The 18,350-nt window shown below is 44.6% G+C and overlaps 1 protein-coding gene across 2 annotated transcripts in view; it reads right to left on the bottom strand.

The window, feature by feature from the left end:
* Positions 1-4,069: 4,069 nt before the first annotated feature.
* The window catches only part of IHO1 (interactor of HORMAD1 1), a 42,799-nt gene continuing 28,518 nt past the window's right edge, over positions 4,070-18,350 (bottom strand). Inside the window, exons 4-7 of one of the 2 annotated variants that reach the window (XM_071212062.1) lie at positions 15,439-15,487; positions 15,148-15,235; positions 6,449-6,552; positions 4,070-5,101 (exon numbers count right to left, since the gene is read on the bottom strand). In XM_071212062.1, the coding sequence (XP_071068163.1) occupies positions 4,988-5,101; positions 6,449-6,552; positions 15,148-15,235; positions 15,439-15,487 (355 nt within the window). In that variant the 3' untranslated portion in view covers positions 4,070-4,987. Of the gene's footprint in view, positions 6,130-6,448; positions 6,553-15,147; positions 15,236-15,438; positions 15,488-18,350 lie in introns of both variants that reach the window. The other variant, XM_071212061.1, reaches the window with a different exon arrangement.

Genomic DNA, 18,350 nt, shown 5'->3' with positions numbered 1-18,350 from the left:
AGCAGGAGGGCTGGGCAGGGCGCTGGTCCCCTGCTGGGGCGAGTCCCTCCTGAGGACGCGGAGCTCTGCGGGTCACAGCTGCTTCTCAGGAGTTCAGCCGGTTGCTCAAGGTCCGGTCCCTGCGCCGGCGGGAGGAGCTGCTGTGAACCGGCCTCCAGCCTCCCCCAGGAAGGCTTGGAAATCAGACGGCGTTTTCCGCCTGGGGTGGGGACCGCGGCCCTGAGGAGCCGAGCACGTGGGGCGGGGGCGAGAGGGGGGGAGGTCAGGCTCTCCCCGGCCAGACAGGCAGGTGTGCCTTTGTTTTAGCAAAGCCTTTATGTGAAAACTCAGATTTACCAAACAGGCCGTTCATCCTGGACTCCTTGAACGAGGAGCTTTACCCCCTGTAGAAACAGGTGCACGGTACAGCAGCTGTGACCTGAGCCCCTGGCGTGCCAGGCCCAGCTTAGCAGGGGGCCGGCATAGGGGCTCGTCGTTTCCCTGGCGACGTCCACTCCTGTCAGCGTCTTTGTCCCCATATGGTGCCCCAGGGAGGCCTTTCCTGTCTTTGTTATCTGTGACACTGCAGCGGGCAGGTGTGAACCTATCTTCTCAGAGCAGGGGTTGGGGAGAGGGTCTCTGCGTACTGCGCTGGAAGGGAATAGGGGTGTAGAATGTGTCCATAGGTACCCATACTATTAGAGCAGGTGTTGGTTTCCAGAAGCATTTTGCAGGAAGAAGAGTGCATATACTGGAACATAGATTTTAATAGAACTTCCTCACATTTATAGGAAGTTGAGACCAAAAATCTCGGGGAGACGCTGATAATTGACCTTAGTCATGTCTGAGAAACTTCATGAATGTTTTACGTCATCCCATTCTCTCCCCCGCAGTTCATCTTGGCAAGCCAAACAATCACTGAATTGTTTCCGTGGAAACACCCGACTGCAATTTGGATCCACAGAATCAAAATAGAAACAAGGCGGCTTCAAGAATAAATAGGAGTTTTGGAAACTGCTAGTTGCAAACGGCAGATTCAGAGCCTTGGCCCAGGGCTCGTGAGAACCTGGGCCCATCCAGAGCCCTACGAGGGAGGCATTCCAGGTCCTGTGGCTGCGTTCCACCACCAGGGTTCATGCCGAAGCCCCAGAACCAGGACCACACGTAGGAGACTTTTTAACACGCTCAAGGAGGGAGCTGACCTGCAGAAGATGCTGAGAGGCTGGGGGAGGAGAGCCAGGGGCCAGAAGGGACAGTCACAAGGGGAGGGATGAGAATGGCAGAAGAAGGTCCAACAAGGAGCAGAGAGAGCTACAGCCAAAGCCTGGGAGAAGAGTAAATTCATTCAAAAGGACAAATAAAGAGGAAGGGCTGTGGTTGGAAGCAGTGACCCAGCCCTCAGCCCTGCCCAGACGGAAGGGTTCCCCGCACCCCGGGGTCCAGCTGCTGCCTGGCCACCTGGGGCTAGTTCTAGACTCTGACTCTTGCAGGTGAGCTGTGGGGATACTTCCGGTGAGCATGCTTCTCCCTCTGTGTGGCTTGAGCCAGCACAAGCCCTGTGCTGGCCCTGGGACCTGCCTTCTGATCTCTGGGACTCAGGCTGTTCCCCCACTCCTGCTTCCCTCCCTACGGGAATAGATGAGCCACCTCCTGGCCCACCTGCCCTGACTCCTGGATATTCTCCTGGACTCTCCACTTCCATCCTAGGCTAGACTCCAAGGAGACCAGGAGACCAGGAGGAAGCAGGCAGCCAAGCCAGGGGCCTGCCCTCCCACCTGGGCACCCAGAAATGTGCCAAGGCAGCAAATCCATCCTGCCAGGGAGGGGCTGTGGGCTGCTAACAGTCAAAGAGTTTCCAAGAGGATTTGCACAAGAGGCCTAGCTCATGTCATTCTTCCTTCTGAGTGGCCAGGCGAGGGGCTCACCTGGTGCCAGAGTCACAGGACATTTAATGTGGCAGTGATGACAAGTGAAAGCGGCATGCAAAGAAGGTGAGGCCTTGGGAAGCCATTATGCCTGACTGTAGTAATTGCCAAAAAGGCTCTGCTATCCCAAGACAGTCCGAGGCTCTGGTAATTTGCTTTCTCCTTGGAGTTGTGGGAGAACACTAATATTTTAGGTTACAGCTAAATATTTACAGAGGGAACAAAGTTTTACTCAGGAAATCTACTTGACAATGGATCCCAGCCCCAGTGGGAAGGACTGTCTGTCCTCGGCCTGTTAGAAAATGCCTGATTTGATAAAGAGTTTTGGCCTAAGGCCTAGCATAAAAATATGTTCAAAACTGTCTGACACTTATAGGAAGCTACTATCTCTTCTGAAGACAGAGAGGCTGTTGGTCTCTGGGGCCTTTGGGTGAGAGACGAGGGCTCAGGAGCAGGCCTGGCAGTGAGAAGTGGGAGTCTCCAGAGCCCTTTGGAACTTCTAAGGTAAAATACAAAAAAAGAGAAGCTGCAAAGGGATGCTAGAAAGACCTCACTTGCAGGACAGGGCTGTAAGGGGTTGGTTGGATGCTAAGATAGCATCCCTTGCTCTCAACAAATATTTGTCAAGTATGTACTACTATCGGACATTTTCCTGGGTGCTGCAGATACAGCAGGAACAGTCTTGCTCCAGCTTCTGGAGTCAATATTCCACTGGGCAAGGCAGGTGATACACAAGGACATAGATTAATGATTTCAGGAGAAAACTAAAACAGAGCAGGGGGCAGGCAGGGAGTAGGGTGAGATCCTTCAGAAGAGGAGAGGATCTGGAAAGACCTCTCCGTAGAGGTGACATTTAAGTCGATACTTGACTGCCAAGACAATTCGGTGCTGAAGCAGCTTCATGCCCATCCTCAGACTGTAGCTGGAGTTAGATCAAAGGGGGGGCCCTGGGCAGCTCTCCAGGCCCCAGGCCCACAGCCCTCCCATGGTGTCCGCCCCCTCATAACCACATACAGCTCCAGCAGCATCCCACGAGCCAAAAACAAATACGTTACACGCTCCAGGGACATGCCTGGGCTGTGTCATGCTCACCAAATCTGGCAGGAACACAGTAGTTTAAAAAAAAAACAACCACCTTAGAAATAAAATAGAAACACAATATCCTTCTCTGATGACCACCAGAGGCAGACAGAGTCATTTTAATTAGCCCAGCCTCTTCAGGAGAGAGGTTTACCATTCTTTCTACAAAAACGCTCTGCTCATGGGACACTGAGTCACTCTGACCTTTGACTTCATTACACAAAATTAATTACTTCTGAAGAAATATAGAATTTTATAACAGCATAATAAAAGAATGAGGATCCTGCTTTGGCATTTCAAAGTCAATGAGAAGGCCACAGTCATAAACACTGATGAAATTCTCTCGAAAGGGGCTCAACTTTGAATTAAACTATGACTAAATATTAAACTTTTCAACTTAGAGTAATGAGAGATTTCGAGACACAGATTCCTCTGGCCACAAGCCTCATTCTAACAGCTTGACGGCCCTTTGGGCAGCCAGTGAAGGGCTGGAAGGAACCCTCTGCGTGGCTGAGCGCCTTCCTGCACAACGGTGAAAACCAGCAGGGGGCGCAGTGGTGGCTGGTAGAGGGCAGGACCGGCAGACATCCCGAGCGTTCCACCAGGGAGGGGACAGGCAAGGGCAGCCTGAGGCAGATTCCCAGGTCTGAACTTCACTGGCCTAAGAGAGGGTTGCTGCAATTGCTAGTGGCACCCAGCTAACGGCCACAGGAGGACCTTGATCTGGAAATGAGAGTAAGAACAATTCAGGCTGGTGCCTCACATCTGCCAAAGGTGTTGCAGACAAACTCAGTGCCTCCAGACTTTTATGGGATACACATACCCCCTGAGAATAAAGAGTGTAAAAATAAGAGATCAAGAGCCATTCCCTTCTACAATGGTCCACTCAGAGGCTCCAATCTCATTGACTGTACTGGCTTGGAAATGAGCAATCTGGAAGTCTTCCATCCCATGAGGATTTTCACTTTCACACGTAAGGGAAATTTTTAAAAAGAAACCAAACAAAAGAAAACAAAACAATCTGAGCAGTGTGGTGTTTGTTCAAATTCATCTTGTGAGATGCCTAAGGAACAGAAAAAATGGTATGCATCTTATCTATTTGATTTATTTAATTAAAATGATGGGAGGTCAGTTCAACAAACTTAATGAAAGAAAAAATACATGTTTTTAAATGTTTTATCTTTATTTTTTATTACAGAAGAAATACATGTTGCAAATATTCAAAACTTCAGCAAAATACAAGTGGAGAGCCATTGTTCTCAGAAATAACACAGGGACTACAGATGCTATTATTAGCTTTAAAAGAACGACTAAAAAACAGGACGGGGGAGAAAAACAACCAGGGAGAAACATGGAGTCGTGTGGCCTGGGAAAGCAGCAGTGCTCTGGACATCTGTTTGGTGCATGTCACCTCTCCTTCACGACTTTACCACTCTCTAATTCTCTGTTCACAAGAAGACTGTCTTACTGTGCTCTGTCATTTATGCACTGACCCAAAACTGTAAACAGTTTGGCAGCAAAACAAGATAAAATTAAGGGAAAAAAACCCTTGAGGCCTGGAAAGTCATGTGTAGGGAATATTCTGAAGACCAAAACTGGGTGCAGGAGCCATGCTGCCATAGTGGCATCTCTGTGGGAGCCGTTCTGATGCTCGATATTCCGTAAGAAAACCAGCCCCCTTCCACCAAACACTGGCGCCCTCCAACCAGTGCCGCCCCTCCAGGCTGCTGCTCCAGCTCTCCCCCACCAGCTCCACACAGCTCATCTTAACAAGTGTGGGTGCACTCATCCCACAGGGCGCTTGTCATGGGCAGCCCTGGGACCCAGAGTGCCGGGCCTGCCCCCACCAACCAAGCCCAGCCCCGTAGGGACTCTGACCCTGATGGCCCCAAACAGGTTGCCGGGCTTTCTGCTGGTGGCCAGCCCAAGTGTCCTGCAGTTTGTCCCTCCAGCTGAGATCAGTAGCATCACTGTGAGCTGGTCAGAAGTCATCATCGCTGCTGTCAAAAGCCAGGGCGTAGAGCAGATTCTTCGCTGGCTCCTTGCACAAAGTGGACTCTGCACTTCCGAGGTTGAGGTCGCTGAACCAGCTCATCCGGTGGTCTGCCTGGGAGCTGCTGGAAAGCAGGTGGTTGTCTTGAGAAGAGTGTTCACCAACCTGCAAGAGGCTCCCCTGCCCTGCCCTGGCTGTCCTACTGGGTGCGACTGCCCCTCCCAGAGTGGGGTAGCTTGGCTTTGCTGCACTCCTGGGGCTCCTGGGGCCTTGCAGGCACAAAGGATGTGCAAGAGGGTCCCGCTGCCCCATGGGGGGCCTTTGTGGGCCAGAAACTGGAGGTGAAGGACTCTGATGTTTACAATTGACAGCACAGCTCTTGCTTAGGGGTTGCTTTTGCTTCCTGGCTAGTAACCTGCCTTGGCGCCCTTTTCTGGCCTGCTGCTTCTTGCCTTTTTTCCCTCTTTCTACAGTCCTGACTTTCAGTTCAGTCACCAACCTTTGTTCACACGAATCACATGAAAATACACCTCTGGCTTCATGTTCTTGGCAAGGATTCTTAATGCTGGTTGCAAAGTTATTTAAGTCCAGGGACATGAGCTGTGAGGTTTCCTGAAAGACCGTGTCCCTGTCATCAGGAACCTGGTGGCCTGGGACAGTGGAGCCATGGTTCTTGGCTCCTGTGTCAGTAAGAAGCCAATGTTTGCAGTTAGTCTGTACCTCCTTGTCTTTCACACGCCTGTTTCCTTTACAGGGCCCAGTTGCTGGCAGCGTGGCCTCTGCTTGGGCAGCACCACTGTTTCCTCGCTCACCCCAGACACCAAATTCTCCAGGCCGTGGGAAGCCTGCACTAGGATTCCACCCAGCAGGGAGGGCCTGGGCCTGCCCCATAGCTGGTTTCTCAGAGGCAGACTTTTCCTGCCTGGTGAAATTGAGGCTCTGAGTGAGAGCTGGGGAGGTCTGGGAAGTGCTGTCTTTCACGTGCCTGTGTATCTGAGGCCCTGAGGTCAATCTCTTCAGCTCTGCTAGGACACCAGGCACATTCAGCTGGCCTAGATGCTCACACAGCTGCTGTAAATCTTTGCTCTGCTGGGCAACTAAGACTTCAAGGTGCGTCAGGTTAGATTTTATTTCTACAAACTCTGCTTGTCTCTGGGAAAAGGGAGTAAGAAAGAGGAAAGTGATGGATGGAGAGTAAAACTCAGAATGCACAATAAGACGTGACAGACAGCAAACCAAAGCCTGTGCCAGCAGAGCCACAGCTCACCGCCTCTGCGAGGCACCCCAAGGTCAAAGCACAGCTGCAGCCTGGAGCAGGGCCTCTGCGGCCACATTGTAGAGGGAGGCAGCACCGAGGGGCCTGTGTTGGCCTCTGGGCTTGGCTGAAAATTTGCAGCTTTAAAGGTGTCTCTCAGGTCATAATGACAAAGCCAAAGATAAACTTTAGGAAAGGCATCAGGGCTACACTTACAGCTTCAAGTTTCTTCTGCATCTCGAGGATGGCCTGCTCCGTGCTGCCTTTGTCCCGCACTGCCTCAAACACCAGGTCACTCTGGGCCCGCGCAGTCTCTTGCACTAAATACAGAATAGTGACAATTCACCATGTGAAGACTACAGGATTGCCCCCTGGCCAGACCACAGCAGTGGAATGGGAGGAGCTGGAGCCCAGCATGGGCCACCTGAGCCTGCGCTGATGGTGCCAGGACTCTGTCCTGCTAGCCCAGCCCTGCAGGGAAGAGGAAGCCCGGGCAGGGTGGATCCTTCTGCACTCTCTTCTTCCCTCCCTTCCTGCTGGAGACCCTAAGAATTGCTGCCCAAGGACAGCACCTGCAACTCCTGCTTGGCCTTCCTTCTCAGCCCTGTCATCAGAGAGATCTTTCTAGAATGTGGATATGAAAATATCTCTTCTGAAACCTTCCCTGAGACCTTCAATGGTCTCCCACTGGTCACTGAACATAGTCCATATCTTTTAATTGGCTGACAAGACCCAGGATGTCTGGCTTCCACTTACTTCTCCAGGATCACTTCACTTTACCAACTGTCTACCTTGTCTCTGGGCTCCAGCCAGACTGTTCCCTGAGCAGTCTCTGACCTCTGGCCTTTGCACATGCAGTTTCCTCAGCCTGGAGTATTCCTGCTTCTACCCCTGTCACCCCAGCCTTCTCCATAATCACTGCCTTAGTCCAATTAATTCCTATTCTTCCTTCTCTCAGCTTAGCAGTTACCTTTTCAGAAAACACCATTTCCTGTCCAGTCTGAGTGCCCTTCTCTCTGCTGGTGGCTCCATATGTGTGCTCTACCATCACTTACCCTCCATGGTAACTGTCAGGTCACTCATCCATCTCCTATTTACACTTGGCCCCTCACAGCCTTGGTTAGGTGCTAACCACATCAGGACTGATATTGATGTCCTTCTTTTGCATGGGTGTGATGTGGCAATTTGAGGCTATTTTATAAATTCCCAAAAGAGAAAGATTATGTTTTTAAACTCATCTATTCCTGTGGATGTGATACCCATCTGATTGCATTAAATTTAGTTGAGGGCCCTTTGATTAGATTACTTGATAAGATCACTTTATGGCTTTTGATTGGACTATGACATTGAAGCATGACTCAAGTTGAATCTCTGCCCCCTTGCTGGGTCTGATATAAAGGGAGACACAGAAAGACAGAGACGCAGGAAAAGGAAGCTGCTGTGTTTGCTCTTCCCATATAAGAGAGAGAACAAGAGGATCGCTCAAGCACAAAACCCCATGGGCCCATGGAGCTGCTCAAGAGGAGAGAAGCCCTGCTATGTGCCTGTGAAGATACTCTTATATTCATTCAACAAATATTTAATGACTCTTACATTTATGCAACAAATAATTAATGAGCAAATACAATGTGACAGGCACTGGACCAGGTGTTTTGAGTATAACAACGATCAAGACAGATAAAATCTTCTTGAAATTACAGTCTATCAGGGAAAACAGGTAGTTCATGAGTAATTACACAAATAATTATTCATAGATATAATTAGGTGCTCTGAAGAAAAGTATAGCAAGCCTTGAAACATAGCCTACTAATAGGCTATCCCAGTCTTGGAAGATGGGTAATTGAGTTTCCTAAGGCACTGACTTAGTGTAAACCCATGGGGCATGTAGCAGTTTGATATTATTGATGAATTCCAAAAATAAATATTGGATTATGTTTGTAAACTGGTCTTTTCTGCTGGGCGTATTAGAGCATATTGGACTCAGAGGCTTTACTTTTACTTGATTAAATAATGATTAAGGATTTAATTGGGCCACGTCAGTAGGACGTTGAGTCCCCACCCCTTCGTGGGTGGGAACTCACAGATAAAACTACATGGTAGAGCAGAGAAGTTAGTTGGAGTTGGAGCTGGAGTTTTGATGTTGGAGTTTTCATTCTGGAGGCTTGACCTGGAGCCCCAGAAAGTAAGAACACAGAAGAGATTAGTTATGAGGAAAGAGAAGCAAGCCCTGGGAAGAGAGGAACCTGAGCCTGGAGAGAAGCAAGCCCTGGAGAAGAGAGGAACCTAGGAAGCCTGAACCCTGGCAGACGTTGGCAGCCATCTTGCTCTAGCATATGGCAAAAGACTTTGGTGAGGGAAGTAACTTATGGCCTGGTAACTGTAAGCTTCTACCCCAAATAAATAGTTTATAAAAACCAACTGATTTCTGGGATTTTGCATCAGCACCCCATTGGCTGACTAATACAGGAGATAACCCATGGAGGAAAGCACATTACCAACAGAAGAAAGAGCATGCTCCCCAAAGAGGAACCATGAGGTCAGAATGCCCCAAGTGAGGAGCAGGGTGACCTGAGTGGAAGCCATGGTCAAACAGAGGGTATGTCAACCTTGTCAAGATTTGTGGACTTTCTAAGGCATTATTCACTGACACAGTTAAGCAGAAGGTTGACATGATTATATCTTTTTAAAAGGAGCACTCATCCTGTGATGTGAATGATAAACCAGAAGGGGAAAGACCAGATATAAGACCAGAACACACATCAGAAATGACTCAAATAAAAACAACAATTTGAAATCAGTGGAAAAAAGATAGATGATTCAGGGAAGCGGATGTGGCTCAAGTGATAGACCTTTTGCCTACCATGTGCAAGGACCTGGCTTCGATCCCTGGGGCCTCCTGGTGAAAAAGAAGAAGAGAAAGCATACCCACATGGTGAGCCAGTGCCTGCACGGTGAGCCAGTGCCCACACAAGTGCTTGTGTGGTTAGCCAGTGCCCATGAGTGCCCATGCAAGTGAGTCATGCAGCAAGATGATTATGCATCGAAAGAGAGACAAGGTGGGAAGCAGTTGTGGCTCAACTGATAGAGCATCTGCCTACCATATGGAGGGTCCAAAATTTCGATACCTAGGGCCTCCTGACTTGTGTGGTGAGCTGGCCCACACACAGTGCTGCTGTGCACAAGGAGTGCCATGCCACGCAGGGGTGTCCCCCATGTAGGGGTACCCCATGCACAAGGAATGTGCCCTGGAAGGAGAGCCACCCTGCGTGAAAAAAGTGCAGCCCACCCCAGGAGTGGCGCCACATGCACAGAAAGTTGACGCAGCAAGATGACGCAAAAACAACAAAAAAGTGACACTGTTTCCTGGTGCCAGGTGACAAGAATGCAAGCAGACACAGAAAAACACACAGTGAATGGACACAGAGAGCAGACAACGGGGGGGGGAGAGGAAAGAAACAAATAAAATAAATCATTAAAAAAAAAGAGAGACAAGGGGAGAGTCAAGGTGGAGCGCAGCAGAAACCAGGAATTGAGGTAGTGCAATTGACAGGGGGCCTCTCTCCCCATCAGAGGCCTCCAGGATCAATCCCAGTGAATCCTAGAGAAGAGAAAATGAGAAGAGAAGACAACAGAGACAGTAAAAACAGTAGGGCAGGAGGAAGGGAAGGGGGAAAATAAATAAATAAATCTTAAAAAAAAAAAGATTATTCATTCAGTAATGGCACTGGGAAAAACTGGATAGCCATTTATAATATAATTATCCGGAAACTCTACCACAATCCTATTGAAAATACAAAGCTCCAAAACATGGTTGAGTTTAGAAACAATCAGGAATTCTTTTACTTCTTATTCAGGCTTCTTTCAAAGTAGTGCAGAAGAGGACAAGGAATTGAAATGGCTACCTCAAAACCTTCTTTATGGCTTTTCTACTTCAGTGAATAAAGTGAATAAAGAATGGCTTTTCTACTTCAGTGAATAAATTCTAAGAGGGAGTGCAGAGGGAATCTACTGTAAGTTTGGATCATCTTAAATGCATAATAAGTAAAATTTATAAATAATCAGGAATAATATATCAGAAATGCTATTTATATTTTTATAACTATCAAAACCATGTTTCAAGATTCTTGACAAAAATTACATTTATTATTTTAGATGTGTAGAAAACAATTTGAAAAAGGGAGTGTGAGTTCTCCAACTTCGCTTTTCTTTTTCAAGATTGTTTTAGCTCTTCTGGGTTCCTTGAAATTCATATGAATTTTATGGTGGCTTTTTCTATTTCTGCAAAAAAAGGGGTTTCTCAGGATGATGATGAAGAGAAGTTCTAGGGCTAAGGACTGGGGTAATGTCTATGCCACAGACCTAAAGAACTGTCTGCCCAAACTAGAAATGGAAGACCAAGAGCTCCAGACAGAATGTTTCTAATAAGAAAATGGAACAGAAAGAATTCCCAGTCTTTCTGAACATAGTAATTGGAAATTTACAGTTTTATCTGAAAATTTATTGTCAGACACAGAGCTAGGAGCATGGGAAACAATTTTGAATAAAATTGTTTGTTCACACAATTGTACTAACATGAATTTAGCCATATAGAAGAGGAAAAAAATAGTAATAAGTAAACACATAAATAAATGCAAATTGTAATAAGTGCTATGATAGCAAGTGTGATAAAATAAGAGCACAAGAGGCAACTACTTTAGATAAGGTCATCAGAGATGGAGACATTTAAGGTAAAATCAGAAAGATAAAAAGGAGTCAGGTCTGCTGAGCCTGGGAAAGGTCATTCCAGGTAGACAAAACAGCAGGTGCAAAGGTTCTGAGCCGAGAGAGGGTTTGTTGTTACTAAGAATAGACAAGCCAGTGTGATCTTGCAAAAAGAGTAAGAAACGGTGAATTTTACATGTATTTTACTACAATAAAAAAAAAACAGTAAGAATTTCTTTAGAAGGCAAATTTTCCTCTACTTCTCAAAACAAGTACAGGTTAAATTCCACTTTAAAAATTAGAATGAGGCAGTTTACTTATGTTTCAAGTGCCAGATTCCTGCTCCTAAACTCAAAAGGGATTTTTTTTATTCACGTATTTTTCCAGACATCTATGTAGATATTTGTAGTAGAGAGCAAATGTAATGACCTTTCCCAAGAGTTTGTAGTGATGTTTCTTAGCGACAGTGTGCATTTCTGGTGCCCAGGAAAGTAGAGGATAAGGAAGATAAAAGTGCTCAATTCTGGATTTGGGGCTCAGAAATCATCCATCTATGAGTCCACACATTCCATCCTTGTCCTTGGGGAGACGTGTTTGGAGCCTTCTTGTTTACAGGAGTTTTATATTGATCCATTACTTTCAATGTCTACCCATATTTTTCATTTAAAAATTTTATTTATGAGTAAGTAAATTCATAGTCAGAAACCAGAATACAGGTTACCAGGGCCCAGGGTGGGAGTAGGGAATGAGAAGTTGCTTAAATTGTACAGAGTTTCTATTTGGGTTGATGGAAAAGTTTTGGTGATGAATTGTGGTGATGATAGCACAACATTGTGAATGTAGTTAACAGCTCCAAATTGTATAGTTGTATGCAGCGACAAGGGGAAATTTTAGGTTGTATATATTTCCAGAATAAAAATTTTATAAAACCATAGGATTATACAACACAAACAGTGAACCCTAATGTAAACCATAGACCATATTTAATGGTACAATTATAATAATATTCTTTCATCATTGTAACAAATGTACCACACTAACACAAGGTGTTATTAATGGGGGTGGGGATGTAATATGGGAATTCTGTATTTTCTGCATGATTTTTTTATAAACCTACAACTTCTCTAAAAAAATTATGAAAAAAACTAAAATCAAAACAGCATAAAACTGGTATACAATGAAAAATGTATCTTCCATGCATCCACTTCCTTGATTTAACTTTCTTAGCAGTTTCTGGAATTTTTGCATTAATACATATACACATCTGTGTATAGATCCTTTGTGTGTGTGTGTTCCCTAGAAGTGGACTTATTTCTGCTTTGGCTATAAGATATCTTTAGCTTTTTTGTATTTTTTTTGGATGGGTACATTTGCTTTTGTAAGTGTTGCCCCAAGAGAGGAAGAAGAAGAGGTGGGTAGGGTTCTTTTCTCCTTTTGTCATATTATCTTTGCCTTCTTGTACCCCAACTTCCTAACTGATCCAATATTATCAGTTTTCTATAATCCTTTGATGAAAAAGGCATAAAATGTCCATACACTCTAAGTTATTAAGACTTTAAATAACATAAGAATACTCTTGGGACAATATTTTTGTATATTTCCCTTTTCTAGTAGAGGGTATGGTGGCACGTGGGATTATTCCCTCACTCTAAAATTATAAAAATGTTGCCCACATTTTCTTTTAGTTCCTTTATGATTTAATCACCATACTCAATATACTGATTACTGACATATATTGATATGTAGTTACTGATTACATTGATATATGAAATTTATTTTGATGTAAAGAGTTATCTATTTTCCAAAAGACATTTAAAAATTTTTTGATAGTGGCACCTCATTTTCTTTTTCAATAGAACTGATATCTTTCAAGAGAAAGTACTGCTTTCCAGTTACTTGGCCTACTTCCAATGGGTAAAGTAGGATGTGGGTGGCTTTGGCAATTCATTTTATTACTCTGGTCCATGGTGTCTTCAGCTGAAGAACAGGAAGAAATAGATTAGATGGTGTGATGGTTTGGTTCATGTATCAACTTGGCCAGGTAATTGTGCCTTGTTTGGTCAAGCAAGAACTGGCCTGACTGTTACTGTGAGGACAGTTTGTTGACCTAAATCATGGGTAAGTTGATTCCATCTATGGCTGATTAAATCTGCAATGAACTGGAGAGACTGCCTTCAGCGATGAGAGACATCTCATGCAGTCAGTTGAGGGCTTTAAAAGGACAAGGGATGGGAAACGGACTTTGCCCAGTGGTTAGGGCGTCCCTCTACCACATGGGAGGTCCACAGTTCAAACCCCGGGCCTCCTTGACCCATGTGGAGCTGGCCCATGTGCAGTGTTGATATGCACAAGGAGTGCCCTGCCACGCAGGGGTGTCCCCACGTAAGGGAGCCCCACGCACAAGGAGTGCGCCCTGTAAGGAGAGCTGCCCAGCGTGAAAGAAAGTACAGCCTGCCCAGGAATGGTGCTGCACACTTGGAGAGATGACACAGCAAGATGACGCAACAAAAAGAAACACAGATTCCCGTGCCACTGACAACAACAGAAGCAGACAAAGAAGAACACACAGCAAATGGACACAGAGAACAGACAACTGGGGCCAGGGGGAGGGGGAAAGGGGAGAGAAATAAAAATAAAAAATAGAAGAAATCTTTAAAAAAAAAAAAGGACAAGGGATGATTTCAGCAGTCAGAAGAGACATTTCCATCTCTCCTTCAGCCAGCCAGCTTCTCCTGCGGAATTCACTGAAAACCTTCATTGAGTTCCAGGTCTGCAGCCTGTTCTATGGAATTTGGACCTGTGTATCCCCACAGTTGTGTGAGACAATTTTTTACCAAATCTCGTAATACTTAAATATACCTCCTCGTGGTTTGTTTCCCTAGAGAACCCTGACTAATACAGATGGCTACAGTGACCCTTCTGGTTGTGCAGGCAGAGTGTGACTAGAGGAAGATTTCATGATCTCACCCTATGAAGGCACCAAATGCATACATGCCAGCACCTCCACATGGTATCGTTACCTCCCCTTCCCTGCTGAGCACAGCGAACACAGACCGAAAGCACTGAGGGGAGTTCAGTGCTGTAGGCTGACCACACTGGGCTGGCCAGACAACAGAGGATAGCTGATAGAAGATGATGGAGTGACTTTCTGCTTCTGATCATTGCCTATCAAGAAAGGGAATGATTCTGGATAGACTAATTGTGCTCATTTTCAAGAAAGATCTTACCTTCTAATTAATATGATGCCACTCACTCTTTTTGCACTGTTTGCCCTCTGGATACAGCTCCCTCTCCTGAGTCTGACTTTCTGAAAACTCAGGAACCATTAGGGGTGAGGGATCAGGATCCCTTTGGCTGCTATGGGTCAGGCTCAGTACTAGCCCTTGGTCTTGTGTTGGGGCCTTGGGCAATTTCATTCCTTTCTCTGGGCCTTAAATGCCATAACCTTTGCTGCAATGACTTTTGTACTTCATCAGTTTTAAATGTAGAAAGAAAAAGAAAAAAAAAAAAAAGATGGTTTCTTTGGGTATCCCTGATTTGCCTCCACTCTGCCTTGCTACCTCTTGTGCATGTGACAGTCCCAGGCTTCCAGCACTAGTTTCCAAACAGATGCACAGTTGCCCTGCGCGGGGATACCTAGATTGGGAGCCAGCAGACAGTACAGTGCTTCTTTGCAGACAGATGGGGATTAATTTCTAAGCCACACAAAGGCATTAATTTTTGTAAATCATGAGCAATCCATTCCATGGCATTTGAATAAGTTGACTTCAATTTGTTTAAAATAAAAAATAAACACACAGACAAATGCAAACAAGTACAGATGCACAGTCATCGGTTGTTGAGTTGAGAGCCTCTTGGTTCTAGAGAGGTGTCCCTCTACGGAGAGCTATGTAATGGCTCTCTTCTCTTCAGTATGGGTCACTAACATGGTTTCATCTGACAGGGCTATTTGTCGTGAGGCAGCAGGGTTACTGGGTCAAGGATGAGTACTTCACAAAAAGGGTCGCAGGACCAGGGTGTTCCCACACAAAGGTGGGTCCACTACCCAGCCCAGCATGCTTCATTCTCTTCAGAGCTAACCTTCTGTACCCACCCTCTCCTCCACAACTCTCTATACAACCTTACCACTGGTGGAAACCTGGCTTGGGTCAGAAAGTTCATATTCACTGCTCGCCAGTGCCCTCTGCTGATAACCTCAAGCATGAGGCACTCACATGTCTTGGCCACAGTCTCCAAAGAATCCAAAATAGATTGGCTTCTTGAACTGAGATGTTCCTCAGACTTTTCCACAGATGTCTGCAACTAAGAAATACAAAACTAAGAAATACAAAATTAAGAAAGAATTTACAAACTGTTGCCTTATTTCACTAACTTGGAGAATTGTCATTTAATGACCAAAAAAGAGAAGCTAGAATATTCCACATGAATGAAAGCCAATACAATATAGTTATTAGACTTCTTAAAATATAATATGTTCTAATTCCCTGAAATGTAGATATACTTACTCTGTGAATGCTTTCTCTGACATGGGAAATGAAGTTGTATAAAGTCTCACTAGAATAGGAGAGAGAAAAAAAGAAGACAAATCTTTGTGAAATATTCAAACAATACGTAAGGGAACTGATTCTATGAACATGGCAGGTCTCCACCTAGTGTAGCATTGAAACAGTGATTGATTAATGTTGGAGAGACCCTGAGAAACCTCAGGGCTCAGCAAGAAGCAAAAAAAAGAGAGCACAGACTTTTCATGAGGGCAGCTCAAGTGATAACCACAATAGAAAAGACCACCTCTCATTTTTACAGCAGCGCTGGCTTCAGAAGGATGAAAAATACTCTTTCTGGTATTCCAAAATTCCCAGACACATCTTAGTCTTGCCATTATTTTGACTGTAAGAATAAGGTAGTATAGAGACAATTTTGAGGGGAAATATTAATCTCTAATGAAAAAAATCACAACTATTCATCAAATAACTATCCTATTCTTTAAAAGATTCAGACATGGAATGTCATTGACAACATTTGATAGACTTTGTTTCTTTCATCTACAAAATACAAATGCAAATAAAAAAATTTGAGTCCCGAAAAGAAAACTCCATACCAGGCCTTTTTTTTTAGATTTATTTTTTACTTATTTCTTTCCCCTTCCCTGCATCCCCCTCCCCCAGTTGTCTGTTCTCTGTGTGCATTCACTGTGTGTTCTTCTGTGTCTGCTTGGATTCTTGTCAGCGGCACAGGGAATCTGTGTCTCTTTTTGTTGTGCCATCTTGATGCGTCAGCTCTCTGTGTGCTGGGCAGCTCTCCTTACAAGGCGCACTCCTTGTGCGTGGAGCTTCCCTATGCAGGGGAGACCCCTATGCGGGGGACACCCCTGCATGGCAGGGCACTCCTTGTGCGCATCAGTGCTGCACATTGGCCAACTCATCACACAGGTCAGGAGGCCTTGGGTTTGAACCCTGGACCTCCCATGTGGTAGGTAGACACTCTATCATTGGGCCAAATCTGCTTCCCATACCAGGTTTGTTTTTGTTTTTTTTTAAAGATTTATTTATTTTTTAAATTTATTTCTTTCCCCATTACCACCCCTCCCCCGCCCAGTTGTCTGCTCTCTGTGTCCATTCTCTGTGTGTTCTTCTGTGTTCACTTGTATTCTTGTCAGCAGCACCAGGAATCTGTCTCTTTTGGTTGCGTCATTTTGCTGTATCAGCTCTCCATGTGTGCGGTACCACTCCTGGGCAGGCTGCACTTTTTTCGTGCTGGGTGGTTCTCCTTACGAGGAGCTCTCCTTGTACGTGGGGCTCCCCTATGCGGGGACACCCCTGCTTGGCACAGCATTCCTTGTGCACATCAGCACTGCACATGGGCCAGCTCACCACATGGGTCAGGAGGCCCTGGGTTTGAACCCTGGACCTCCCATGTGGTAGGCGGATGCTCTATCCATTGAGCCACATCTGCTTCCCATACCAGGTCTTTTTGATGGATCACCTGACTGACTTTAAAAGGAGAATTTAATAGAACTGTTTGGAAATCTAGAAACCACATACTTTATATGAGAGATTGGGATGTTACTTGAAAATAATTAAAAGATTAAAAATGAAAATGTTAATGCTAAGAACAGAATGTTGTTTAATGATAAAAGCAAAGAACGAGTACCTAGATATTTAAAATATCAGAAATAAAAAAAATAAGTAGAAGAGTTAGAAGATACAATTAAAGAAATATCGTAAAGAGTAGAACAAAAGACTAAGAGATGGAAAATAGATGAAAGGTAAAAAGAAAAATATTAGAGGATCAATCCAGGAGATCTAACATATCCCCAAAATAGGAAATCCAGAAAGAGAGAAGAGTGAAACTAGAGAGGAGATTTTCAAACATATAGTACAAGAAAAATTCCTAGAACAGAAGGTCAAAGGACCCAAGTTTATAGATTAAAAGGAATACAAATACCCAGATACTATGACATGGGATCACTGTAAAATTTCAGAACTCAATAGATAATGAGAAGATATTAAAAATTTTCAGAGAGAAAAAAGCAAGAGACATACAAAGGATCAGGAATCAGAATGGCATTCGATCTCTTAAAAGCAACATAGAAAGCAGAAGACAATGAAGCAATGTGCCTTAGAAATTTTGAGGAAATATAATTTTCAATCTTGAATTTTATATCCAGCCTAGTTTTCTGTCAGGTGTGAGGAGAAAATAAAGAATTTCAGATATGCAAAGTTTCAAAAATTGTTTAGGTGCCATGTACTTTTCTCAGGAAGTTTCTGGAGTATGTGCGCCACCAAATCCAAGGAGTAAACCAAGAAAGAAGACATAGGACCCAAGAAATGGAAGAGTCAACACAGGAGAGAGCAAGTAGGAATACCTAACATGATGACAAAGGGAAGACTCAGGAAGACAGCTGTGCCTCAGACCAAGAACACCAAGTTCATGTTGGAGCTAGGAGGGCTGTCTCTGAGAAGGAAATGACAGTGAGAGAGTTTCTGATGAGTTTGAATATATAAAGAAGCTTTTCGGATCTGCTGCAGAATTTGGGAATGAATTCTATTTACTTCTTTAAAAAGCAGCAAAAAAAAATAAAGCAGTTTTTAACATTAGGAATATATAATAGTATATATAATTTTTCAAAGCTATCTATAATTGTTACAAAGTGACAAAGCTGTAAAGGTTGAATACTGATTTAACTGAAAATGAAAATGTTCTTAGAGTATATTGGAATGATGAAAGACAATGAAAGATGAGATGGGGTAGAGAGGAAGCAGAAAGGTAAAAAGAAATAAAGACTCAATTCCCAGAGTAGGAAGTCCTTATTAGCTGAAAAAATCAAGAAATGATAATGTAAGCCATCTAACATATGCCATTAGATATATGCAGGTGAGTACCAGTATAACTAAAAGGATTCCAATTTGGTTTCAAA

Source organism: Dasypus novemcinctus, chromosome 26 (genome assembly GCF_030445035.2).
Source record: "Dasypus novemcinctus isolate mDasNov1 chromosome 26, mDasNov1.1.hap2, whole genome shotgun sequence".
NCBI classification, from domain to species: Eukaryota; Metazoa; Chordata; class Mammalia; order Cingulata; family Dasypodidae; genus Dasypus; species Dasypus novemcinctus.
This window is presented reverse-complemented; position numbering and strand designations above follow the sequence as displayed.